The 26622-nt window shown below is 44.3% G+C and overlaps 1 protein-coding gene across 4 annotated transcripts in view; it reads left to right on the forward strand.

Moving 5' to 3' along the window:
- MBNL2 (muscleblind like splicing regulator 2) overlaps window positions 1-26622 on the forward strand; it is a 151882-nt gene that overhangs the window by 78536 nt on the left and 46724 nt on the right. For all 4 annotated transcript variants that reach the window (XR_009516781.1, XM_059995746.1, XM_059995744.1 and 1 more), the window contains exon 3: window positions 19111-19275. Coding sequence is in view for 3 of the 4 variants with exons in the window: in XM_059995746.1 (XP_059851729.1) it covers window positions 19111-19275 (165 nt within the window). In the remaining variant the exon portion in view is untranslated. The remainder of the gene's footprint in view (window positions 1-19110; window positions 19276-26622) is intronic.

The raw sequence follows: 26622 nt of genomic DNA on the forward strand, positions 1-26622 counted from the left end.
AACTCCCCATCAGCAGAGAGGAACAAACACACTAATGATAGGCTCAGTGAGCACCATCGGGATATGAAATGATTTGGTCAGCAAGATTATAACTATATAAATAGGGAAAACATCAAAAGGGAGCCCTCAGACAGTAATAATTATGAGAGCATGGTGCTCTTAAGAGTGATTCCCATCCCCCATACTTCCCAAATTTTTCTTTTTTTTTTTTTGCGGTACGCGGGCCTCTCACTGTTGTGGCCTCTCCCGCTGTGGAGCACAGGCTCCGGACGCGCAGGCTCAGCGGCCGTGGCTCATGGGCCCAGCCGCTCTGCGGCATGTGGGATCCTCCTGGACCGGGACACGAACCCGCGTCCCCTGCATCGGCAGGCAGACTCTTAACCACTGTGCCACCAGGGAAGCCCCATACTTCCCAAATTTTTAATAACGTTTTACAATTAAATTTAAGAGAACAAGTCAGCTCACATACTGAAGCTTTGCTTTCTAGCTATTCTTTATGGGATTTTATTTTTTAGTTCAAAGGAAAGGAAAAGTTTTCAGAAATGCAAAAATAGCAAACGATGATTGCACTACTTGGAGAAAGCTGTTGATCAATTTCTTGAAATGGCTTTTCTGTCCTAGAAATGACTCTTTTTTAACCGTGTGCATGTTGGTGGTCACTCAGAAGCTCTCCTTGTTTGCTTCTGAGGTTCCTGAAAAGCTGGCAGAATTAAGCCAGTGCTGAGATGCTATTAGGCGGGTAGTGACGGGTTGGGGTCCGTCCGTCCTCCGCCCATAGTGCCTTCCTAGGCCCGCACATCTTGGTGAAGCCCCTTCCCGTGAGCTCCCAGGCACCAACAGTCCTTCTGCATAACCTGCCCCATCGGTCATTACAGATAATTCTTCTCTGTGCCGATCTTGATCTTGTTATTTCTCTGAAGAGAGGATAAGAGCTGCTACCCAGTACTAATTCGAATGGAACCAACTAATTATGACCAAGAACTAGCTCTTAGTGTTGAGTTGAAACATTGAAAAGTTTTTAATTTTCAAATCCCTATGGCACGTGAGGACAATCTAGAAATAAGCCATCCTAGGCAATAACTTGAAAAATTGATTCATAGAAGAGAAGCATAGGTGCACGTGTCACTGCTGTTCTTCTTAGAGGTGCATCTGCGGGCTGTTGATGGATGGCTTTATCCCGCAGCTCAGCTCCAAGAGCCGGGAGTGAAGACGGCCTGATCTGTTCCCAGCAGTTTAGCTGTTAAGACTGAGACGGAGACTGTGGGGATCGCCACCCATTTCCTTTCAAGGAAGAGAGTGGGAAAGGTCTGGGGGCTGGAGATAGGTCCCCCCTGTCCACCCGCCCCATACCTGGGCCTCTTGCATTTAAGCCTTCTGTGCTCTCCCTGCTTTGCTCCCGGTCACAAGGGCAGTGCTATATGGAGCTCTGCATGAGATCAGCAATATTTAGTGATTGGAAGGCTGACAAAATGCACTTCCTCATAATTTATTAAAGTTGCTAATACATTCTAAAAATACGTGAAGACCGTGGAAACCTCTGGTAGTATCGCCCAGTGCATTAACCCGCCATTGATTTTGCACCTCAATCAGAGTAAAAGCCAAAGTCCTGATGAGCCTGGTCACCACGCTCTGGTCACTTCACCCTCCTCACGTCTCCCATCTTAGTTACTGCTATTGCAAACTCTGCTCCAGCCACATTGCGCTGGTTGCTATTCTAGAATACTCTAGGCACACTCCTGCCTCCGGACCATTGAACTTCCTCCCTCCTCTTACCAGAATCTACCAGGCTTGTTCCCTTGCCTCTGTTAGGTCTCAACTGGCAGCTTCTCACTGAGACCTCCTGCAGTCATGCTAACAAAAACCGCCAAGTCCCCCAGCCACACACTTCCTATCTCACTTAGGTTTCTTTTTCTGCATAGCCCTTATCCCCATCACACTCACTATAGATTTTACTTATTGATCTTGTTTAGTGTCTGTCTTCCCTCATTAAATGTAAGCTCCATTGAGGGTAGGAACTTTTGCCTGTTTTTCTCATTATTCTCTCTCCCTTGCTGAGAACAGTGGCTGACACAGAGGAGGGAGGTGCTCATGAAATATGCATTGAGTGAATGAATGTCTGGAAATGGTAGTGAACTCTGTCTAAGAACGTTGATTATTGGAAGCATCATGCCATGATATTTTTCCTCTACCAAGACAATCAGCAGCTTGGACACTGAGGTCAGAAACTGTAGGTCTGAGGGCTTCTAGGTGGAAGGGAGGAGGTCAGATGACAGGACGCAAGGAATTTTGCCCTTGGCTTTCAAGACAGTTAAGTTAGAATCCTGACTCTACCACCTGCTAGCTCTGTGACCACTGACAAGCTATATAACGTAGATGAGTTACTTCTCTCAATTCACTCAATAGGTAACAGGAAGATAAGGACACAAAATTCCAGGGTTGTGGTGAGAATCAGGGTCAAGGTATGTAAAATGTCTGACATATAGCAAACCTTTGTGAAATTTTTATATATGTAAATCATTTCTATTAATATGTAGTTGTTTGTGTTATTGGTAAAAGTAAGAATTCACATCCTTGTTGGTATTTTCATTTTAGGGAACACATTCAGTCATTTTAAAACTAACTTGCAATAGTATTTTTGTCCTTGTGGAAAAAAAAGAAGCCTACTCTATACGCGTTTATTAGATTCCATTATGTATTTGTACTATTTAAGAATCCTTAAGTGGGACAAAGCGGCCTCTAAATCAGTGAAAATCGTCTTCCAGTTATACTTGTTTGTCCCCTAGATCTCATCCCGCAAGGTATACAGGGTCTTGTCTTGCAAAAATCCATGTCTCCCCAAGGTTCATTTGTTAAGCAAACGTTGATGGTGTACAAGCTCTGCCTCTGCCGGGCACCGGGCTCTACGTTTTGGCTATTCTGAGGCAAATGAGAGCACTTCTGCTCAGGAGAAACTTACAATAAGACCTGAGATTGGTCCCGAGAATCCTGATGATAAGAACAGGCATAAGGTGTGATGAACCCCCGAGCGGTGCAGGCTGCTAAAACAGCCCAGGGCAGGCAACACAAAAGTAAAGAGGCTGGAGAATGATGCACATGGAGGAAGGTCAGTTAAACTGGGCCTTGGAGGGGAAGTGGAATTTGAACAATTTGAAAAAGGAAAGAAAAGAAAGGAGGGGACACGGCTTCAGCAAAGTCACAGAGGAACAAGGGAGGCAATGGGGACTCAGGTGTCCCAGCTCCCGCTGCATGTGGCTCTAGGCTGCAAGAAAGGAGAGCAGCAGGGGTGAGACTGGAAAGGAAGCTCGCTCTCTGACAACATGGGAGGCCTTGCTCACAGATAAGGACATCGGGACGTGATTCAGGAAGGAATGGTGTTCCATGAGGTTCTCAGAGGGAGAAGGGTGCAGCCGGGGCCATAACTGAGGAGGTGCACTCGTGGCTGTCAATACCTTTCAGATGCCCAGCCCTTCCAAATGTACATCTCCACCCCACACCTCTCTCTTGAACTTGAGAGTCCTATATCCAGTTGCCTCCTTGACATGCCTACTTCGATACGCTATAAACATCTCAAACTCAGTATGTCCAGAAACAGCTCCTGCGATTTCCCCAATACTGGCTTGATCCATGCCTTTCTGCACCTCAGATGACATCAATTCCACCTTTCCGGTAGGTCATCCCCAAACCCTACCCTGATCTCTTTCATACTCTATATCCAGCATGTCAGGAAATCCTGTTGGATCTACTTTCAAAATATCACCAGAAGCCATCACTTCGCACCACCTCCTTTGCCACCAGCCTGGCCTAAACCATCGCAGTCCCTCCCCCGGACGACTGTGCAGCATAACTGGTCTCACTGTGCCTCTGGCCCCCACTGTCTATCCTCAACACAGCAGCCAGGGCAACCCTTCTAAAATAGCCGTCAGATCATGTCACTCCTCTGCTCAAAACCCCCATCTCCTTCAAAGTAAACAAAGGCCTTAAAGTGGCCTACAGGGCCCAGCATGACGCTGTTGCATCTCTGACCTCCTTTACAACTCTGCCCTGCCTCTGGGTGCCCAGGGCCTCTGGCCGCCTGGAACCCCTCCGGGTGCATTAGCTTCAGACACTCCAGGCACACTTCCTTCTTGGGGCATTTGCACTGGTTGTTCTCTGCACCTGAAGTGAGCTTCCTCAGTCAGGCCAGGCCCAGCTGTATACCTCCTTCAAGTCTTTGCTCCAAAATTACCTTCTCAGGAAGGCTGACCCTGCCTACTGAATTTAACAGGGCAATGCACCCCACTTCAGTCCCCCTCATCCAACTTATCTCTCCCTTTCTTCCCCCATAGAACTTGACACATTCAACCCTGCGGCTTCCTCATTTTTATGCTACGTACGGCTCATTGCCTGTCTGCCCTAAGTAGAAGCTGAGCTCCATGAGGACAGGGTATCTGTGAGTTGTGTTACTGATACAGCCTCTGTTCCTAGAGCGCTTCCTGGCACACGGTAGACAAGCGTTTGGCAAGTGAGCGAAGGGCAGGGCGCTGCAGGAAGGGAAGTCGGTGAGTGGTCTCGCATCAGCATCGGGCCACATCCGATGCTTCACTGGCCTGACGGAGGCAGTGGGATGGAAAGGGAGGGACAATGCAGGAGATGGAGTGGATGTGTATCCAAGGTCAGATGACTCCACATGGGAGACGTGGGGCTTTGGGAAGAGATGAGGCACCAGACACAGGTTCAATCCCGGGTGGTCCTGTGAGAGTCCCTGGACTGTGTGCCTTGCCCTGCTCCCCTGTCCTTAGGGTCACAGAAGTGACCAGGTGAAATTGAGTAGATAAAAATGAACAAAATACCAGTCCTATAAAAACAGCTCACAACTGCATGCACTCCCAGTGGATCCCACAAAGTGTCAACTCTGCCCTGCTCAACTCTGCCATGCCAGGCCAGGCAGACGTTCCACGCTGGGGTCACCCAGGGAGGTGCAGAGTGCCCCAGCCTCCACCGACTATTCCTGGGGAACTGCCCTCATCCGGGGCTTTAGGCCTTTTCAATAAGCAAAGCACCGACGCGTGCCTAAAACGGACGCGCGTTAGTCTTGAACTATGGTTTGATATATGCATAATCCATTTATCTCCCTGATATCCAGGTGTGTCACTTGCAGATTCTGAAACCTTGTGCTCTCCCCAAACAGGGTAGTCCCTAGGGCTGCTAGCAGTGCCTCCTTCTGCCCTGAGACCTGCAGATGTGCTGGCAGGGGTCTACTTCGGTTGTTCCCCTCAGTTATTAGTTCGATGTGTTAAAATTCAACCATATTTATTAAATGTCCTCAATCACTTTAATTGGATTTGTAAGAATGCCTGATTTATGAAACACTACATGGATCCTTTCAGCTAATATTAAACTCAAATATTACTCGTTACTATGGTTTCTTCCCTTTCTTCCATTCATGTGTATATGCATTGTAGATCTATGTATCTAGAGTGTCTTAAAGTTAGGAACAATTTATTTTTCATCTTTATATCCACTTGGGCCTAGCACAGTACCAGGCATATCGTTGGAATTAATAATTTATATTCTCGGAGCATGGCAGTTTTGGCTGAGCCAGGTTGGATCGGTTCAAATCTTGGATCTTCCCCTTATTTGCTGTGTGGCCTTGGGAAGGTTACTTAACCTCTCTGAGCCTTGGTTTCCACTTTTGCAAAATGAGGATTAAAATAAGAGTTACCCTAGAGGCTTATAATGAACACTAACAAGGTAAAGCTCTTAGCTGTAAAGCTCTTAGCACCCTACCTGGCACATCGTAAGCATTCAGTAAATGTCACTGCAGTATATGAACATGTGAAAGAAGCACAGGGACCAAGAGCAGTGGCTCAGGAGTAACCTTGTGGAAACCCTGGTTCTGTCTTTTGCTCCTTGTATGACCTGGGACAAGGTGGTTAATCTAGCCAGGTCTCGGTTCTCTCATGTATCAAATGGAGATATTAATAGCACCTCCCCTTCTGATAGGCTTGCCTGAGACAATGCAGGTGAAACACTTAGCACAGTGCCTAGTATGTATTTAATAATAAGTAGTCAGGGCTTCCCTGGTGGCGCAGTGGTTGAGAGTCCGCCTGCCGATGCAGGGGACACGGGTTCGTGCCCCGGTCCGGGAAGATCCCACAGGCCGCGGAGCGGCTGGGCTCGTGAGCCATGGCCGCTGAGCCTGCGCGTCCGGAGCCTGTGCTCCGCAACGGGAGAGGCCACAACAGTGAGAGCCCTGTGTACCGCAAAATAATAATAATAATAATAAGTAGTAGTAGTAGTAGTAGTAGTAGTCAATAATAATAATAATAATATCAGTATTTATTTGTACTCAACTAATGTTACCAAGTATTATTACCATATATGTAATTCTCTTAAAAAACAACAGCAACACAAAACACTGGACCCTCTAATAATGGATTGATTCAGTTTATAAATAAATTTGACCCGCAGTTGCTGGGCTATGAGGAGCTTAAGTATCCAACCTGTAGCCACTAATGGGGAACACTGGGATTTGCTGAGGGACAACACTTCCTCCACAAACAGCCCTAAGAGGGAAAGGGAATAATGTCATACCTCAGTGTTTGGCTGAATCTGACCAGAGGGGCTCCAGAGTCTGGAGCTAGTTCTGCCCCCTGGACCAAAGAGATGCTGACTGAGCCACTGACTGTGTGTCCACCCTTCTAGGTGCATCCCAGAGAAATATTCAGCAGCAGGAAGTCTGAGAAAAATAAGCAGGGTGTCAGCTGAGGGTGGGTGACAGAGAGGACAAATCCAGGTAGATGATCCTTGGTGGGTTTGCAGGTGGGTAGCAGCTGTCCCCCAGTGGGTCACAGACCCAGCCTGAGGAGGGAGCCTGGAGTGAGGCAGTTTCTCAGCTCTTGAACTTGGAAGTGAAGAGAGAAACCCTGTGGTACCCACTGGGACACCCACTAGGCAGACAAGGTGAAGAGGAAAGCAGAAAGTTGGGACGTAGCACAGAGCAGTTGTCCAGCCATCAAAACAGGGGGCCTGACTTGGTATCTGCCAGGGGCAAACAGCCAGTCTCAGTTTAGGATTTGTCCTGGGAGCCTGGGAGAGAATGAATAGGTGAGGCGGTCAGCAGGGAGGGAGTAGGGCAGACCTGGGCTGGAGTCGGCAGGCTTCGTCCTTGCACCCCGTCCTCTAACATCGTTGCTTGGTACATCCAAGTACCTGTGAAGGTGGCCTCACTTCCCAGAAACGCATATCAACCTTTTTAAAAGCAACTTCAAAATGCTGGCCAAACTTACACACTTTCTTTGACTTCCCTCCTGCTTGACTGAGTGATTCCTCTCCCTTCCCCCATCTGCCTCCTCCATACAAATTTAAAATCGAGGACAATCTTCATCGAGCCTTTCTCTGTAATCAGGACATAAAAATTATCCCAACGTTTCTCTTTGAAAATGGGATCTTCAGAGACTCAGTAGGCCTTTATGCATTACTAATAAGTTCTTTAGTGAAACATTTTGTCTTTTACTAAAATAAATCTCCCTTATTAAATCTGCCATGTGAAAAATCTAACAGTGTTTAAGCTGACAAAATTTCATTTGCACAAAATCATTGTACTTGTTAAGGATTTGGGAGTTGTTGTAGTTTGTTTTTGATAAGACAAGGGGATCTTGTTACTTGAGTTCGCGAAAAGAATTAGAATACCCATTCGCAGAACCAAATCTTTGTGTCAGAAGATAGCATAGTGTTTTGCTGGTTGTAGCCTCCAATCTCATGGAAAAAAACCCATCATCTAGCATTTCTTATAAGTGATTGTAGTTGTTTCCAAGGCTGCTGTAACAAGTACCACAAATCAGGTGGCTTAGAACAGTTTATTCTCTCACAGTTTTGGAAGCTCAGAGTCTGAAACCAAGGTGTCAGCAGGGCCATGCTTCCTCTAAAGGTCTAGGGAAGGAACTGTGCCAGGCCCCTCTCCCAGCTTCTGGCAGCCGCAGACGTTCTGTGGGTTAGAGATAGCCATCTTTTTCCTGTGTCTCTTCACATTGTCTGTCCCTGTGTCTAAATTTTCCCTTTTTATAAGGACACCAGTCATGTTGGATTAAAGCCCACCTAGATGACCTTATCTTAACCTAATTACCTCTATAAAAGACCCTATCTCCAAATAAGGTCACATTCCAAGGAAGTGGGGCTTAAGACATCAACCCGTCTCTCCAGGAAGACACAATTCAACCCACGACACAATCGTCCCGTGTCACCTCCCTAATTTAGTTCATTATTATGCAAGGGGTCCACTCTGCTCTGAACAAATCTTTTGTATGTTACCCTGCAGCTTCCCCGCACTGACAGCAAGGGGCAGGGGAGGGCACGCTTTTTAGTAATGGGGCCCAGAATTCAGCCTGGTAGACTTTGGCAACTTGGCCTTGGAAAGTATCTTCAGATCTCTCGGAGCTTCACTTTCCTTCCCTTTAAATTGGAGTAATATATGACAAGAATGTTGTGAAGCTGTAATAAGATATTATGTGTGAAGAATGCTTTCTAAGGTGTAATAGGAACGTTGCACGGGATTTTCAGTTTCTGAAAAATGGCTCTTCAGAGGGTCAACAGCACAGGCTGCCATCCAGCCTGGGTCAGATGCCCAGCTCTGCCACTGACTACTTGTGTGACTCTGGGAAGTCACTTCCCCTCTCTGTGCCTCCCTTTTATCCCATAAAATGAGAATATTAACGGTTCCTCTTGTTAAGCACTTGTATTGAAGATGAGAGTGTGATGTACCAAAAGCACTTAGAAACTCCTGGTACGTGATATGTGCACTATTATATAAGTCTTTGCTATTTTTATTGAGGGTAAGATCACATCTCAGTACCCTGTGCGCAATTCCACCCCAGTTTCTGGCCTCGAGCAGATGCTCCACAATGTTTGCTGAATGAATAAAGGAATGGAGGTCCACAGCTCCTGCCCTCAGGAGACAGACCCTAAAGCCCTCACCTCTGCTCTGATCCTCCCCTAAGCGGTGCAGAACTGGCCCTGCAGTGACGCAGCGGCCACGCCCGCCCATACCTCCCCAGGCTGGGTTTCTTGAATCAAGTGCAGCTTCCTCCTGCAGCTGCTCAGTTTGCAGGTCAGTCTCAAGGCAGCGAGTAATACACACCAGCCCAAGAGGAATGTGCTTTTCTTTGTTACTAAAACTGAATGCACCCTGAAAAGGACACTCTACCCTTCCATCTCCTTCCAGCGCTTCTTCACCTGATTGGCCCTGTTTTCCTGGTCTTTTTCCCCATCTTCCTCCCCTTCCTGCCCACCCCCCCTTCCCAATGCCCCATCCATACCTCACCCACCCCTTCTCCCACCTCCTCCTGGAAGCCTTACCCAGCTTGACACCAACAACCAGGGCACTCTGGCCTTGTCACAAGTATATTTATAATGAGGTGCGATATGCAAAATCTTGTAATATAAATACCTCCCAGGGCAGTGACCTGGGTCAGGGAGGCCCCCCCTTGCTGTGCCAGGAGGGGGAGGTGGTAGGATCTGGGGGAAGGGGCCAGAGTGACCAGAGAAGTGGGGAAAACACCTGACAGGCCACAGGCTTGGGACTGTGGCTATCTTCTAAGTGGAACCAAGGTATTTATACCCAGTAAATGTCAGCCTTTAAGGCTGATTGTCTGCCAGTGTCCGAATTCCAGGAAGTTCCCTATGGTGGGGGGGCGGGGGGTAGGTGATTGACCACGTGGTTTTCAAATCAGACTGAAAGAGACTGTACAATAACAGTAAGTGTAAAACAAAGTTTGTGTCTTGGGCTAGATTTCACTTATTTGGAAAATGACCAGCTTCTGAACATACTGATCAGCTGATGATAAAAAAAACAGCAGCCAATATTTCCTAAGCATTTGCTTTGTTTCAGGTGCCGTGTGAAGGCCTTTATAAGGCTTCGGGAACTTGACCGCCCCCCCAGAGTGGTCATGAAGTAGTCTGGCTCGTTTTAATTGTCCAAATCGCCAACCCTTACTCCCTACCTACCCACCTCCCTCCGCATATACGCAACTACATAATCCGATAAAGATCTTAGTCTGACGTGATATGTGCCTTCCACTAGAGTCATCCCTGGCCCCTAAGCTAGGCAGAGTTCCCTACAACGTGTTCACAAAGCGCCTTGAATTCCCCCATATTGTGGCGTGGCTCACTCTGTGTTTTGACTGCCCATTTACTATCACAGGGCTCGGCACGTGATTTGCTGGAGGAGAGAGAGGAGGACAGTCATTCGATAACGTGCACTGAGTGCCCACCGTGTGAGGGTCTCTGTACTGAGAAGTATAAGACATAGACCAGAAAGGCCTGCCCTCCCCACACAGGAAACATCCTAATGCTGTGAGATTAATATTGCATAGAGCTTCTGTTTCACCCACGGCCATAGCCACGCATACACGGATGAACGGGATGTCAGGAAACTGGACACTCTGAAGTCAGACGGCAGCTAGACCGGTTTTGTGTTATGTCGGTACGTTATCACAATCCACACTGCCCAGTGTTCCTCTGTGACTCAGAAGATATTAATCTTTTAGCTAAATAAAATAATTTTGAAATGAAGCATCTGATGCTTGGAAATCAGTTTCCTTAAATCTCTGGAAAATGGAGGGACTATTTTTGGTCTCACTGATTTCTCTTAACTGGCACATTTTCAGTTAACATATAAAGTTAACAAGATGGATAATCCTTACCAGTAAAGACAGGGCTTGGCGCCTCAATCAAACTGACAAACAGCTCTTTCCAGTCATAAGACACAGTAGTCTGAGACACTTAAACTGCCCAGGCTCAAGGACAGAGAAAAGAAGTCGAAGAGAAAAACAGTGAAAAAGAATTCTTCACATAATTGGAGAAGCAAGGGAAGGAGACACGCTCAGTACATTTTGAAACATATATAAAAAAGTAAACTTGAGGGCTTCCCTGGTGGCGCAGTGGTTGAGAGTCCGCCTGCCGATGCAGGGGACAGGGGTTCGTGCCCTGGTCCGGGAAGATCCCACCTGCCACGGAGCAGCTGGGCCCATGAGCCAAGGCCGCTGAGCCTGCGCGTCCGGAGCCTGTGCTCCACAACGGGAGAGGCCACAACAGTGAGAGGCCCGCGTACCGCAAAAACTAACTAACTAACTAAATAAATAAACAAACTTGAGTCTTAATGTTAACAAGTTAATTGATTGACTAATTAAACTTCTCAGGCAGCCAAATCCATTAAAAAATAAAATTGACACGTGCTCTGGAATGGCAAACTGCAAACAATTCACCCTCTTTGCCTCTCCTCCCCATTTATTAATTTTTATGTTTCATCTGTTTAAACGGTCACAAATTAGGTCTTAACAGCACAATAGTGCTTGAAGGAATAGGGCAGTTACATTGGCATGACTATAATGAGTCACAGATCTGCTCCTAGAGCACTGGTGATGGCCCCAAGGTCTTCCAGCCTCTCCGGGGATTACAGGCTGCCCTAAATGCAAACCTAGAGAGGGCAGACTCAGAAGCATTCGCAGCTCCCTGTAAGGAAGGGAAAAGCGCCAGCTTTGGGAAGAGGGCTGGACCTCGCCTGCTCAAACCAAGGCCTCTGGGTTTTTTCTCCCACTTTCAAAAACCTTGAGACATTTTGAAACTAGGGAAACTGAGGCTGTGAGCATCTGATTCCCCCCCAGCCAGTTTAGTCACTTAGAAAACATCTGCTAAACACTTTACATGTCACAGGGACCAAAGCAGTGGTCTATTTGACTGAATTTTCCACTGTAGGTACTTAATAGATCCTCCTAGACTTAATCGATTTTGACTTAATTTGCCACGTCTGCTGATGCACTTCATGCCCCGCCTGTCACACAGACCGCTCACAATTCTCATAACATATTGGGACTGTTGCCAACATACCTCCCAGGTGTCACCCTTCACCGTAACTGTTGGTTTATGTGGCTTTCTCCTTTTACTAGATTAGGAACATTCAAGGGGGAAATAGATGTAGAATTGACAATGTATAGCAAATTATGACTTTTTTCAGAGCAACTGTGGCCGTCTCTCGAGCTCTCACAGACATCGGAAAGAGTTGAGATATGGGAACATCATCACCCCCATTTGACAGATAAGAAAACGGAGGCACAGAATATTATACATTATCTGCAAAAGTTAATCTAACCGTTTAGGGATGAAGCCACAACCAGAATTCCAGGATTTCCCCACTATAATGCATAGCTGCTTTAAACTCTGCATTAGTCATGCCATGTTAATCAGGCCTGGCAAGTTTCAGCAGGACAGATATCAAAGAAAAACAGATCTGAGGTTCTTCCAAAGAGAGAAATGGCCAAGGCTGGTGCTAACTGTGAGAACAAGAATAGTGTTAAAGAGCTTGGTAGACAGGCCAGAGAGAAGCACCGTGATACAGAAACTGAACTAGTTATCAGCAAGGTTGTTTTTATTTTTATTTTATTTATTTATTTGCTTGGTTTTTGGCTGCATTGGGTCTTCGTTGCTGCGCGTGGGCTTTCGCTAGCTGTGGTGAGCGGGGTCTCCTCTTTGTTGCAGTGTGTGGGCTTCTCGTTGCGGTGGCTTCTCTTGTTGCGGAGCGTGGGCTCTAGGCGCGCAGGCTTCAGTAGTTGCGGCACACGGGCTTCAGTAGTTGCGGCACGCGGGCTTCAGTAGTTGCAGCGCACAGGCTCTAGAGCGCAGGCTCAGTAGTTGTGGCGCACGGGCTTAGCTGCTCCACGGCATGTGGGATCTTCCCAGAACAGGGATCGAACCTGTGTCCCCTGCATTGCCAGGTGGATTTTTAACCACTGTGCCACCAGGGAAGGAGGATAATAAAAACTTACAGAGGGCTTACTATGTGCCAGGAACTGCTCAAACACTGTATATGCATTAAATCTTAATCCTTACGCAAGTCTATGAGGGGGGAACTATTGTTATCCCCATTTTACAGATGTGGCAACTGGAGGCCACAAGATCCCATGGCAAGAACAGCAGAGCTGGATTTTGAGCCCAAGTGGTCCAGTTCCAGAGACTGTTCCCTTTACCACTGGTTTCAACTGCTTCTCAAGGAAAGGTTCCAAGATAGAACAGGCTTCAGGAATGTGACTCCAGGACATCAGGATTTCGCTAAGTTGGTTTCACGCGTGCGGAACGCGAGGGAATCTGAGAGGTTCTTCGGTGGCTTCCATGGACCTCCCAAGCAGGCTCCTGGACTCAGAGCATCCCAGCAGGCCACTTTGGGAACGCATACCATTTGCCCCCAGTCTTAGAGTCAGATTCTCCATTCCACAGCCAGGCCTGCTCCCTTGAAAATACCATCACATGCTGAAAGCAGTGAGCAGCCAGGACCCAACGGGAAGAGGAGGAATTCAGTGGATCAGGCTGTGACCCTGGGCCTCAACTGGAATTATTTCCCAAAAGGGCCTTTGTAGAGCCTGCTGATCAATGGCGTGGCCCACACTAAGGAACAATTTAAATTATCCCCGAGTCGTACAGCAGGGGCTTATTGTCAGTTTGAATTGCAGATCATATAAAATCCATTGCTTTTCCCATGGAAAACTAATGGGATATAGTTGTCTGTTAGCTATTCCTATGGGCCAAACTCCTATTGTTAATCCCTTTAATAATCTCCTAATTAATCTGTTTTCTTTTTTGCTTCCATATTTTAATTGACTTTTTCAATTAGGAGCATACTAGGAAAAGACTCTAAATATTCCTGGTTTTAAAATAAGCAATTGGAAAACCTCATTTTCCAATTACGCTTTTCCTTTCTCACACCAACCTGATTCTGAAATTTTTTCTTAGCCAAAGCTGCATTTATTTTCTCCCACGTCATGCAATGTAATGACCACGTAATTCCGATAGCTACGATCTGTTGTTCTGACAAGTACATATTAGTTATTCAGCATCTTTCCTCATCCTGTTAAGAATCAACATGGGTATTCTGCATTAGAATCTTTCATGGTCGCTTATTTTAATAAACTTAATTCAGCTTGAAATTCTCACTTGCTTCTAACCATCCTCCCTAAACTAAATTTTCCTGGAGTAGAGATTATTTTGGGAAGCAGAATGAAGTGCACAAATCCTACGTAAACTACGTCAGAATTCTGTTATTGTTTTTAAATAAGCGGATTCCAAACAATGCGAACCATAACAACATTAGAGATACAAAATCTAATAATCAGGGTAAGATTTTATACGTAGCGTAAAACATAAATCTGATCTTGCGCTTCTCCTGCTTCAAAACTTTCAGTGGCAATGAAGTTCATAGCCCTTAACTTGACTCCCAAAGTTCTTTGTTATCTGGCTGTAGTCTACTTCTTCCCGTTTTATCTCTTATCATCCCCCCACTGCAACCCACACCCCCTTCTGTATTCCAGCCTTGAGAAACTTCAAGAAGGCCCCCAGATGGTACATTCTCCTAGCACGTCCTCTTCCTTTTGTCCTCATTTTGTATTCTCCCCCTCAACACACAAATACACACACACACACACACACACACACACACACACTTTAGCCCTCACTCACTCCCTTGCCAAGTTCCTTCTCATCCTTCAGGTCTCAGTTTAAATATGTCACTTCTTCAGAGCCCTCCTTTGCCACCAGTCTCAATTCTGACCCTCTCCCACCATTGTCTCTCAGCCTTCTCCTCCAGAACAGGGACCACAGTTTGTAATTATACATTTATCTGTGTCACTGTTTGGCTAATATCTGTCTTCACCACCTGATTGCAGGCTTCAGGCAGGGAGGCAGCAGATCTTGTGTTTACTCACCTTTAGTTAACTAGCACTTAGCACAAGACCTGGTACACAGCAAGGTCTCAATCAATATTTGTTGAATGAAGGAAGGAATGAGACCCTAGCCCGGAAATAGACCAAGAACAATGGTGAGTGTGATCCAGACCACCTGTCATTTCTAAACCTGCTGCATCCCACCCGGGGTGGGCGGAGCCCCTGAGGGCTGCAATCTCCACATTAGACCCTGGTGTGGGACCATCTGCCTAGACTCCTCCAGGGCTCCCATTTTCCAGTTCTAGAAGATTCTTCACAAAGACTCTGGAATGGTGCCCTCCCACTCCATCCCACAGAAGCTGTGCCAGCCCCCTTCTCCAGGGGCTGGACCCTCACCTCTCTTATCTCTCGGAAACAGTGTTTAACCAAGGGAGGAAGAGTTAAAATAAAACAAAAAAAAAACAATCCTAGCAGCCACAGGAAGACTTTCCCAAGACATTTTCGTCTTCATTTCTTGGACTAAAATTGGGAGACGCTATTTTTGACACTTCTGTTTTGTTTCACAATGATATACAAAGATGCTTTACATTTCTGCTCACTGCCCTCTCCCGTAGGGTTATGACAACTTGCTTTGATAATCAACCGTTTTTGTGCGATGATGTGTATCCTGACAGATCTTACGCCTTAACAAAAACTTCCTTACCAATTGTTTACTGTGTCAAATAGTTATATTTTGACAGTAAGTTTTCCTTTAGGATTTTAGAGTCCTATAGTATCCCTTACTAAAATTCTGCTGCCTGGAGTTTCCCAGGCTTTGAATTGTATGCCTCATACATCTGTGCTGCAACACCCTTCAAAATATTGATGCTAGACTGAACTATGTTCCAGGGCTCTCTCCTCAAATATGGATACTTGCAGAAATATCCTGAAGACTTGAAAATAATTTTAAACATAAGATATTTGAATAAGTATAATTAAGTACTGATTGTTTTTATCATGTTTTGAAATGAAAAGCTCCTCTAGAGAAGAAACAAAAAGCCAATCAAAACATAACTAAATCTGTAATCCTGCATTTACTGTAAAGAAAATGACATACAAATCTCTTTTCTTTCTTTGGTAATGCTGACAACGCTTCCCCAGTGCTTACTACGTGCCAGGCATTCTCTACACCTTGTGCCCGTATTAGCTCATCTAATCCTACAACAGCCTTGAGAGGAAAACACAATAATTATTTTCATTGTATAGATGAAAACACCAATATACAAGAAATTCAAGTAATCTGCTCGAAGTTACAAAGGTAGGAAAAAGCAGAGCCAACTTATGTGCCCAGGCATCTGCCTCCAGAGCCTGTAAGCCTAACCACTCCTCTGACCCCCTTCCGACAGACAGACCCAGGCAAATGATCTTTCTCCACTCCCAAATCCTCATATATATTCTATTATATATATATATATATTTTTTTTTTTTTTTGCGGTACGCGGGCCTCTCACCGCTGTGGCCTCTCCCGTTCCGGAGCACAGGCTCCAGACGCGCAGGCTCAGTGGCCATGGCTCACGGGCCCAGCCGCTCCGCGGCATGTGGGATCCTCCCGGACCGGGGCACGAACCCGCGTCCCCTGCATTGGCAGACGGACTCTCAACCACTGCGCCACCAGGGAAGCCCTCTATTATATTTTAAATTGTGTTAAGTAGCCTATTATTCTATGACGGAGAATGCTAGATTTTTATCCTCCCTGGATTTTTAACTGTTGCTAATAAATAGGTTAGTACAGTGAGGTAATTGAGTCAGATAAACCTAGATTTAAAATCCAGCCCTACCACTTACCAATTATATAACCTTTGGAAAGTTTCTTGATCTTTCTGGGTACATTTGCTGTTTTGTAAAATAGGGATCATTACAGCTGTTATAAGGAGAAAATGAGATAACCATGTATAAATTGTCTGGCACATGGGTAATCAGTAATATACCTCACTCCAAGTGTGTAAGTAAGAACAGTAGGAAATTGTATTAATTCTCATGGAAAAGAAGGTTCCATCAATAAATTACTAATTCGATGTTGTAAATCATGTTCCATTGGCTGAAAATAGTTTATGTAGTTCCTTAAGAGTCCCAGTTGTATCAAGAGATGACAGCATTCACAAAAAAACCATATTTTTCTAGCCTCATCGAAATTTTTACCTGAAGCATTACATTAGAAGACTAATGATCAAATTGACAATTATATGAACGAGCAAAATAGAATAGCCAAACTGGTAGAAGTGTGGATGTTTCACAAATTCCAACTCCATTCTCTGGAACTTTGTTTTCCCAAACCCCCACATGAGGCCATTTGTACATTTGTACACAGAGGCCCATATGTGTACCCTGTATACATGAGCCTCTCTGGGTGTCATCTTCCAAGTGAACTGACTGTGTTTGAAGAGAGTTTGAATTGAGCTTGTCAGACAGAAGCCTGGGGAGACTTATCCTCTATACAAGAAATGTCACTCTGTTCAATTCTCCTCCACCCCTGATGATGGGCAGTAGCCACGTCCCGTGACCACCTCCCACAATAGATGATAAGAATGTATTTGGACACCTGACATAAGGCAGCCAGTCCATAGGCTGGTCATACTCCTGTGCTCTAGGAGCTGGCCCAATCTGAATGCTTTCTTGGAGATTTTATTTTAGAAAATCCAGAGACTTGGGCAATTGTCAAGGGAGGACAGAAAGAGAAGTAAAATAAGACATGCCTGAAGCAGGTTGGTAGGGCTGGAGGGACCCTAGGACATCACAAAACAATGAGCAAAGTAAAGTTAGGATTAAAACTTTACCTTAAAAATCTGCAGACAGAAGCAGATGGAGAGAGAAAGAGATTTCTAGACTGCTTTGACTTGGATTATTTATTTTTAACTTTTTATTTCGTATTGGAGTACAGTTGATTAACAATGTTGTGTTAGTTTCAGGTGTACAACAAAGTGGATTATTTTAAATTGTGGGTCCAGTTTGCCAGTATTTTAACAGTGGACCTTCCAGTACTTGACCCAAGATGTCTGTTTTCTCCCTTAGGATGCTGAATGAAACATCGACAATATGAACTTGAGCCTAAGGAGACATGCTGCCCTTGCCCATTGTTACAGAATAACTTTAGCGGAAACGTGACCAATTCCTTCTGGGGTCCCCGGTGCCCGCCTCTGTGTCCTCCCTACAGAGGGCGGCACAGCCTCTCATGCTGCTAACACGGGTTGATGAGTGCAGAGCACCAGGCTGAGCCCAGGACTCCTGTCTGCCCTTCCTCGCGGCAGTGTAGGAGGCTGACATTTGGGAGGGAGCCTGCGCCACCACAAGTACAGCTGAAATGAGCAGGGGGCAGCGTGCGAACTCCAGATGTTTAGAATTAGGATGACTATAAACAAATTTGTTTGCCCAGATCCACCCAGCTTGCTTTTTAAAATTACTTTTATATTTGGTAAACAAACCCATATTCTCTTTTCTTGGTTGCAAATAAGACTAATTCTTTAGAGACTGACAGTCCCCATACTGGTTAACACAGTTCGTTATTCTTTCTCCAGAAATTGCATACTTCACATATCAACGTGATTCTCTCAATTGGTAGTTTTGAAAACTTGGGAATTCAGTATAAACACTACCATTTGTGATTACTCTTCAAGACTGGTTTTAGGCACACCTGTCACCTAATTAATTTTTTTTTTCACTTTGCCAACTTTAACATCCCGATGTTCCTTTAGCTGTAAACACTCTTCACTACCTCATATTGTGACATTTAATTTTATACAACTGTCACGGGACTGGGGCAGGGACATGGGCTGCAGCTTTCGTGTATTAGAGCAAACTGCTCTGTTGCAGGTGATTATCTGAGTTCATGCCTGGAAATTTCACCTGTGCATCAGTTACTAAGAAATGTCCGCCCTATTCTACCACCGCCTCTTCTTCAATCATTTGATTTAGGGCTGTCTTCAGCCACGCTGGAGCACACATTTCAAGACCTTCTGATTACTTTCCCTGCTGCACAAATGTGGCGCATAATTATTCGCATTTTGTTATCACTCCAGCACAAACCAACGTTTAGCAAGTTCAAAGCTTCCTTTTGATAAGTCACAATAAATATGCTCCTCTGATGGCCTCCCACACTGCCTAGAAGGGTCCGACTTTACTCTCCGCAGTCACGTTTCCTTAGGGTCTTTTGTCAGAGTTAGAATCCACTAAAAACAACAACATTTCAGGACGCTTCTCTGTTCAACAGGTCTGAGCAAGGCTGATAATCATCGAATGCCTGATTCACCCCTTGTATGTTCAAACATACGTGCACACGCATGTGCACACACACAGATACACACCTTCGTATATAAGGAATGATTGTGAAATGGTTGACCACAGAGTTGAAAGCTACTTATGACAGTCCTAAGACCAAAACTCTTTCTTCCAGGGCCGTTGTTCAAGAGAGAACTGCAAGTATCTTCACCCTCCGACACATTTAAAAACTCAACTCGAAATTAACGGGAGGAACAATTTGATCCAGCAAAAAACTGCAGCAGCAATGCTTGCCCAGCAGATGCAATTTATGTTTCCAGGAACCCCACTTCATCCAGTGGTGAGTACATTGCATCTCATGATGGGCTTGATGATTAAAGTGTTGGTACAGGCAAGGCCACGTTGACCTAAAATGGTGTCCCCCTACTTTGTCTCTTTGGCTACCATTAAAGCAAATAGCTTTGAAGCTAACTAGATGCTGAAAATAGGGTTTTTAAGATTATTTAAATGGAAAAACGCATGTAGAAACTGTAGGCAAAGACAATTTCTAATCAACATCTGGGAAATCTGTGTCACTCCAACTAGTGACAGTAACCTCCATATTTCTCACCAGTAACCTCCATATTTGAACCATCTTAGAAGGGCGATAGTTCTACGTTCTCATTTAGAGTATGAATTGATGATCTATGCAAAGAAGAGATTCTGATGCCTAAAACATTATTAGCAATGCAACAGATAGATTATTTAGTTCAATGGTATCATTTTAAGGAAGGGGAAAATGAAACCACAGAAGTTAGTGGATTTACCCAATGTCCTGCAGCTAATCAGTTGTGGAGCTGAGCCTGGACCTCAGACATCTTGACCAGGGCGCCTTCTGCAGTCTGCTCCTCCTGGAGCCTGGCAGAGGCATGAAGGAAGGCTGCCTGAGCCACCCACGCCTCCCATCTCAGAGGCCTGCAAAGGGTGCAGGAGCTGAGGCAAGGCCCACAGGATTAAACGCCCAGGGAGTTCAGTACTCTGTCATATTTTCTCCCTGATTTCACAGTGTTTGAAAGTACTTCCTTAAAGGTCTGGAAATTGCTCTAGGAATGAGGCCCTGAGAAAAAGGAGTGCATTTCTGGGCTTTAGTGAATTTCGTTTACACTTGTAAATTTTTTGTCAAAAACATGCTAATTTTTTAAAAAACAAAGCCAGTGAAGTGAGTGAAATTTTTTTTTAAAAAAGGTACATAAACAAGAGATGATTGTTTAAAAATCAGTCTTTATTGTATGAAAACTCTATGTCATTGAAAGATGCTAAATGAAAAGGGATAGCTACCAGGGAGTTACATTTTCTTGTTGTGCGTCCATGAGATGAGATGGGGAAGGTGGGGTTTGGTCCAGGAAGAGGGGAGAGAATCTGGGCAGATTGTTGGCAATTCTGCTTGTCTCCGGGTTTCTGCCCAAGAATAGCAGCACAAAGTAGCCAGGAACCAATTCTGCCCAGAGTAAAAAAAAAAAAAAGTGCAGGTGCAGGGGACTCCAAGATAAATCAGCTACAGTCTTGTGGGTGTAGACAGACTCAAGGAAAAGACAACATAAGATTCAGGCCCAGAGCATTATGATTTTGGATGAGGCAGGAAAGGCTGCCTGAAGGAAGTCCCAAATAAGTACATCCTAAAGGATGAGTAGGAGCTATCCTAGATGTAAGGACAACACAGGTAGAGTTCTGAACACATTAACACCAAATACAGGCGTTTAAGTGGATCTACTTAAAACCATTCACATGTATAATTTACGGTTCTCTTTATTGATACACACGTATAAATTATTTTATTAAATTACCTAAATGCTAAAATAATTTAATTATACACATTAAATGACATCTATGGGAATAAACTTAGAACCACCTAGGTCAACATAGCAACAGTGCATTGTATCATTTTAATCATTCACTACTTATTTACTTAGAATTTGTAAGGATTGACCCTGGTACCCAATAATGGCAATGTTAATAAGAAAATTCCATTCCTGTTATAAACTATTAGTTGAATTTTCTTTGAAAGTTATGTTTATGTATTGTCTCATATATTAATTAGAAGACAATAATCACAATTACTCTATGAAGAAGGAATATTACACTTAAGTATTTTAATAGAGGTTCTTAAATTGCAAGAAAAATGAGAATGAAAAATGTAATAAACTTAAAAATCATTAACTCTACAAACAAATAACTTCAGAGTCTCAGGAATGAATGAGTGACCTAATACAAGGTAGTAGGCCAAATAATGGCCCTCAAGGTACCTGGAAATGTAAATGTCACCTTACAAGGAAATAGGGTCTTTGCAGATGTGATTAAGCTAGGCATCTTGAGATGGGGAAATTCTCCTGGATTAAATGCAATCACAAGCATTCTTATAAGAGAGGCAGAGGGAGAGTTGACACACATACGGAAGAGGAGAAAGGCAATGTGCCCGTACAGGCAGAGACCGGAGTGATGTGGCCACTAACCAAGGGATGCCAGCAGCCACCAGAAAATGGAAGAGACAAAGAATGGATTCATCCCTAGAGCTTCCAGAGGGAATATGATCTTGCCAAAGCCTTGACTTTGGCCCAGTGAAACTGATTTCAGACTTACAGCCTCCAGAACTATGAAAGAATAAATGCATGTTGTTTAAGCCACCAGGTTTGTGTGAATTTGTTAGACCAGACACGGGAAATTAATACATGCAGAAATTGCTTAAGACAAAGAAATTGATAAACATAAAGTAGCCAGTATCCCTCCATTTTTAGGTTTCCTTCTTAGGTAAACTTCTCTAAAGAGCTATGCATATTTTTTCCACTCCCTTTATCTCCCATCTCCCCTGAACCCATCCACTGAAATCTCTCACCAGTGACCTCCATGTTGCTAAACCAATGGGCACTTCTGCTTTTATTGTACTCTTTCCACCTCTTAGTAACATGCAATCAATCTCTCCTTCGAGGAGCACCCCTCGCTCTCTGATCGTTCCTTCCTCTTCTGACTCCATTGCCCATTCTTTTCCTCTGTTATATGTTGAGGCTGCTATACACTGATGTTCCCAGTGCTGGACCGCTCTCTCATTTACCCTCTCGTTCATGGTCTCATCCATTTCTGAGGCTCTGAATCATCTACAGGCTGAGAACTCCCAAATGCACGTTCCCAGTCCAAACCTCTCCTCTGAGTCCCAGGTTCAGGTATCCAGCTTCCTACTGGACTCACCTTCAAATTTCTCACAGGAACTTGACATGTTCAAGACCCATTTTTTTATTCTACTACACTTCCATCTCAGTATGTGCAACCAGCAGTTTCAAACCAAAACCAAGTAGATTCTCTCACATCCAGTTCATCAGCAAATCCTGTCATATGTGCCTTCAAGTCCATCTACTTCTTCTCCCAGCACCCTCGTCTGAGCCGCCAAGTATTTCAAAATACTTTATAAGCTGTTCCCTCCTAATCTCTCAAGTTCCACTCTTGCTTTCTTCCAATGTATCCTGCACACAGCAACCGGCATACAGTTGCCTTTAAACACATAAAGGCATCACATCACTCCCTTTCTTACAACCCTTCACCTTCCCATTTCACTGGAGACAAAGCCTAAACATGTAACCTTGACTTTATCTATAGTGTCATCTGTGATCATGTCCCTTCCCAGCTCACCAACTCATTCTGGGCCACTCTTCCTTTGTCCACTGAGACCAAACCAAACTTTCCGTTCTGTGAACACACAGAGCTCTTGTTTGCCTCCAGGCCTTTGCTTTTGCTGGAAGTTTCCTACTACTCTTCACGTTTTAACTTCATCTTATTCATAAGGACTCCAACTCTATCCCCTGCGACCCACCACCAATCTCTGTCATTACCAGTGAGGCCTTCTCATTTCTGCTTATCCATAAAAATGAATTGTCATTTTATTTCTTTGTCCTTCCCCATTAGGGTTTAAGTTCAATAAATGTAGACACAGTGTTCTGGCACCATGTCTGTACCACCAATGAATATTTACTGAATGAATGAAAATGCAAACTGTTCTTTCCTCTTCTGTCTCAAATTCATTACATTTCAAAAGTCTCATTCACCTTATTCCTCCTACCAGTTTTTCTTTCTCCAATTCCTAACAGAGTGTAACAGCAATTCTTCCTTCCCTTCCCTTCCCTTCCCAGCACACTGCCCCCAACCCCTCACCTCCCACACAACCTTCCCACGTACACTCAAGATAAAGCAGCAGGTGGGTAGCCTCTAGTAGGACAGGGATTCAAGAGTCTATGCAATCCGGTCCTTGGGGGCAAGGTCTAGTGTTGAGTATTCTGTGCTCCAGAGATGCTTCCGGGAGTAAAGGGAGAAGGCTTAAGAGATGTCATGTTTTAGGCCTTTCAGTTTGAGTGCCAAATACCTACCCTTTGAAGTCAGAGCTTTCTAAATGTATGAGCTCTCACGCTCTTGTTTTAAAAAGTCAATTGACTACATTTTAGAGCCATAAAATACCTCAGGCCACTTAGTCATTCCTCCCCAGCCCTGATCCTTCCTCGCCACTACAAAATATCAAAGAGCATGTGTGCACATGTGAGTGTGTGATCTCTGAACCCAGACCTACTGCTGTAAGGTACTGAGAAGGAAGAGTGGAGAGCGAGAAACACAGGCAGGTGGGGTGAAGTCCAGAGCGAAGACGCCAAGACCGGCATTTCGGACATGATTTTCTTCCAGAAGACTCTCTGCAGCTCTTGTCCTCTGGCCTCTCTCAGTGCAGTTAGTGCTGAGAGACGAGGAGGACCAAATGGATCTCGTCTCAGACCACCTGGCAACAGCCCTCCTGCGGGAACCGCAGGGCCGCTTCTCCCAAGCCCTAGCTCGTGGCCTTCCAGGAGCAGAGTCACCTGCCCTTCTCTTAGCTACCAACTCAGACTCAAGTTCAGACATCAGCCTCAACTCCACCTGGAGACTTTAATTTGAATGCAGGATCTGAGACCCACTTTTCCAGGCAGCTGTTCAGAGCAGCCCTAACCTCCTGCCTGAGGGAGGCCCTGGCTGACGGTGGGACACGGCTCCCCGCCGATGCTCACTCTGTACGCTTATGTCTGTAAGGGCAGCTCGTGTTTTTGTTCCCTCTTCTGTTTTAAGAAATTACCAACGAAATCTAATAAGTGCAGAGGAGTAAAAACAGCCCCAGACTGGGAGCCAGGGGTCCTGGGTAGTTTGCCTTGACTCTGCCTCGGCAGCGCTGACCTTGGGGAATCCACGTGGTCTCTACTCTAAATTGCTTTCACCTGAAGACTGTGCAGTTCTCGCTGCCACGCTTGCTTCTCGCGGGTATTGAGGATAAAGAAGACACAGTGTGTGAGAATGCTTTGAAAACAGCCGAACCTTTCACAGATGTAAGGTATTACTGTCAATGATGATAATAATAATAATATAGTGCCCATCTCTGAAAATTACCATAACTGTATTTTTTTTACTATTCAACTTCAACAGAAAACACTCTAGACAAAAAAAGAGAAAATATCTAATTGAATCTATCTTCATAAAGCCTATGAACTTTTAACTTTCACATGAAAGAAAATACATACTTTCCCAACCTATATTTCAAAATAAAGAAGATATTTGCTATCATTTAGTAAGATGTTATACCTCTATTATTATATTGCTATCCTGACTACATTCCTGTTATAGAATCAATGGACAATTTGGGGGAAAAAACCTTTATTAATACTGATTTTTACACTACTAATGATAGCTGCTATTTCTTGCGTTCCAACCATGCGAAGTATTATAAGACAGAACTAACACCTTGCTCAGCCCAAGTCTTGAAGCTAAGTAGTTTTACTTCCCTTCTGCAGATGAGAAAACTAAAGTTCAGAGAGGTTGATCTCCTGCCCAGGGTAAAGATTAATAACTGGCCGAGCTCAGGATTTTGAATTCCTGTCTCCCTTTGTCTAGTAATTGTGTTTTTACTTTTAAATAATACTCTCTGTGACCTATATTACAGCTAACATCAATAAAACGAACTGCAACGTTCCTTTTCGACCATTAAATTAGATGAACAAGGAACAAAATTTGGCTAATGGCGAGAGATTTGTTGATATGCAAAAAGGTTTTGGGAAATGGGTTTTGAGGTTCTGACAGCCCACTGACAGTCAAGGTACAACCTGAATGTGTGTCCCTACACTGACCCGGGCTTCAAATTATCTAAAAGGGAGGGAGGTTGGGAATTTGCTCCAACAGAAAGTCAAAAATGGAGATGTGGGGAGGGCTCTAATTTCTAAATGTTTACTTCAATCATTAGCCTCTAGATTAAATTATACTACTAGTACTGGTTTTTCCTAATATTTATTTTCACTCCTCATCTATGACAGTTGTCCCCAAACTGGGGTGCACATCAGATCATGTAGTAAGTTTTTTTTAATGCAAATCTCAAGGACCCTGCCCAGACATATTGAGTCAGAATTTGTGATATCTCTATTTATGAAATTCCCCTCAGGCATTTCTGATATAGCTGGTTCTTTGAATCACTGATCTGTTGTGATTTATGACCTTTCAGAATTGATTTTCTTAAATCCTAACATTATAGAGCCCTTATACCATTTAAATCACTTGGCTTCTTTTCAACAGTACTAAATTATAAAAGCTACAGTTACTGAAAACCACAACGTTCTATAATTATGACTCAAATGGGTTGAAAATGGAAAACATTCATGTATAAAACTCTGTAGAAAGTCAAGGAAGAAAAAAACTCCTAACTGCCATCAATTTCCCATGTTAAGACCTCATGAAGCAACTTTCCCCCAAAGTGAATTTTATGTCGGAGGGTTGAAATGGAATGGGTTGAAAATGGAAAACATTCATGTATAAAACTCTGTAGAAAGTCAAGGAAGAAAAAAACTCCTAACTGCCATCAATTTCCCATGTTAAGACCTCATGAAGCAACTTTCCCCCAAAGTGAATTTTATGTCGGAGCCATAAAGATCTAAGGGCCCCTCGTGAGAGTGCAGCAGCAGCCCTCTAAGACCATTAGAATCACCTCTTCCATCCCTCCCCCGACCAGCCACTTCAGTGAAGCCTTTCAGCCTCTCCAAGAACTCCCCGCACAAACTATCAATAATTCACTGCTTTCTAACATCATCGTTTGTAAAAGATATTTTTCCATTATTGCTGTCAACAAAAAACGTAATACACACAGATTATTATTTTTCCCATATGTTCAACAACTCAGAGCTATAAATAGACAACAAGAATGTTACCCACAATGTACAAATAGAGAAGTAGCATGACATGGCCAACCACATAGTTCAATATGAGAAAATTGCATTAACATGTGATTGCAAATACCTAAAATATCCTAAAAATAAATAGGGTAAAAGTCATCCAATAACTAAAAACAAACAAAACAAACAAAAACTATTCAGATCCAATTCAGTGCAAAGTTTATTCTAAGAAAAATCTTTAGCATCTTAAATTTTTAACATCAGCTCTTTGAAAGTGAAGCAAAAGTTTGTTGTTCTCTTAAATGTACATTTTTAACATTGGCTCTTTAAAAGTGAAGCCAATTCCCTGGTGGCGCAGTGGTTGAGAGTCCGCCTGCCGATGCAGGGGACACGGGTTCGAGCCTCGGTCCGGGAAGATCTCACATGCCGCGGAGCGGCTGGGCCCGTGAGCCATGGCCGCTGAGCCTGCGTGTCCGGAGCCTGTGCTCCGCAACGGG

Source organism: Delphinus delphis, chromosome 18 (genome assembly GCF_949987515.2).
Source record: "Delphinus delphis chromosome 18, mDelDel1.2, whole genome shotgun sequence".
NCBI lineage: Eukaryota > Metazoa > Chordata > Mammalia > Artiodactyla > Delphinidae > Delphinus > Delphinus delphis.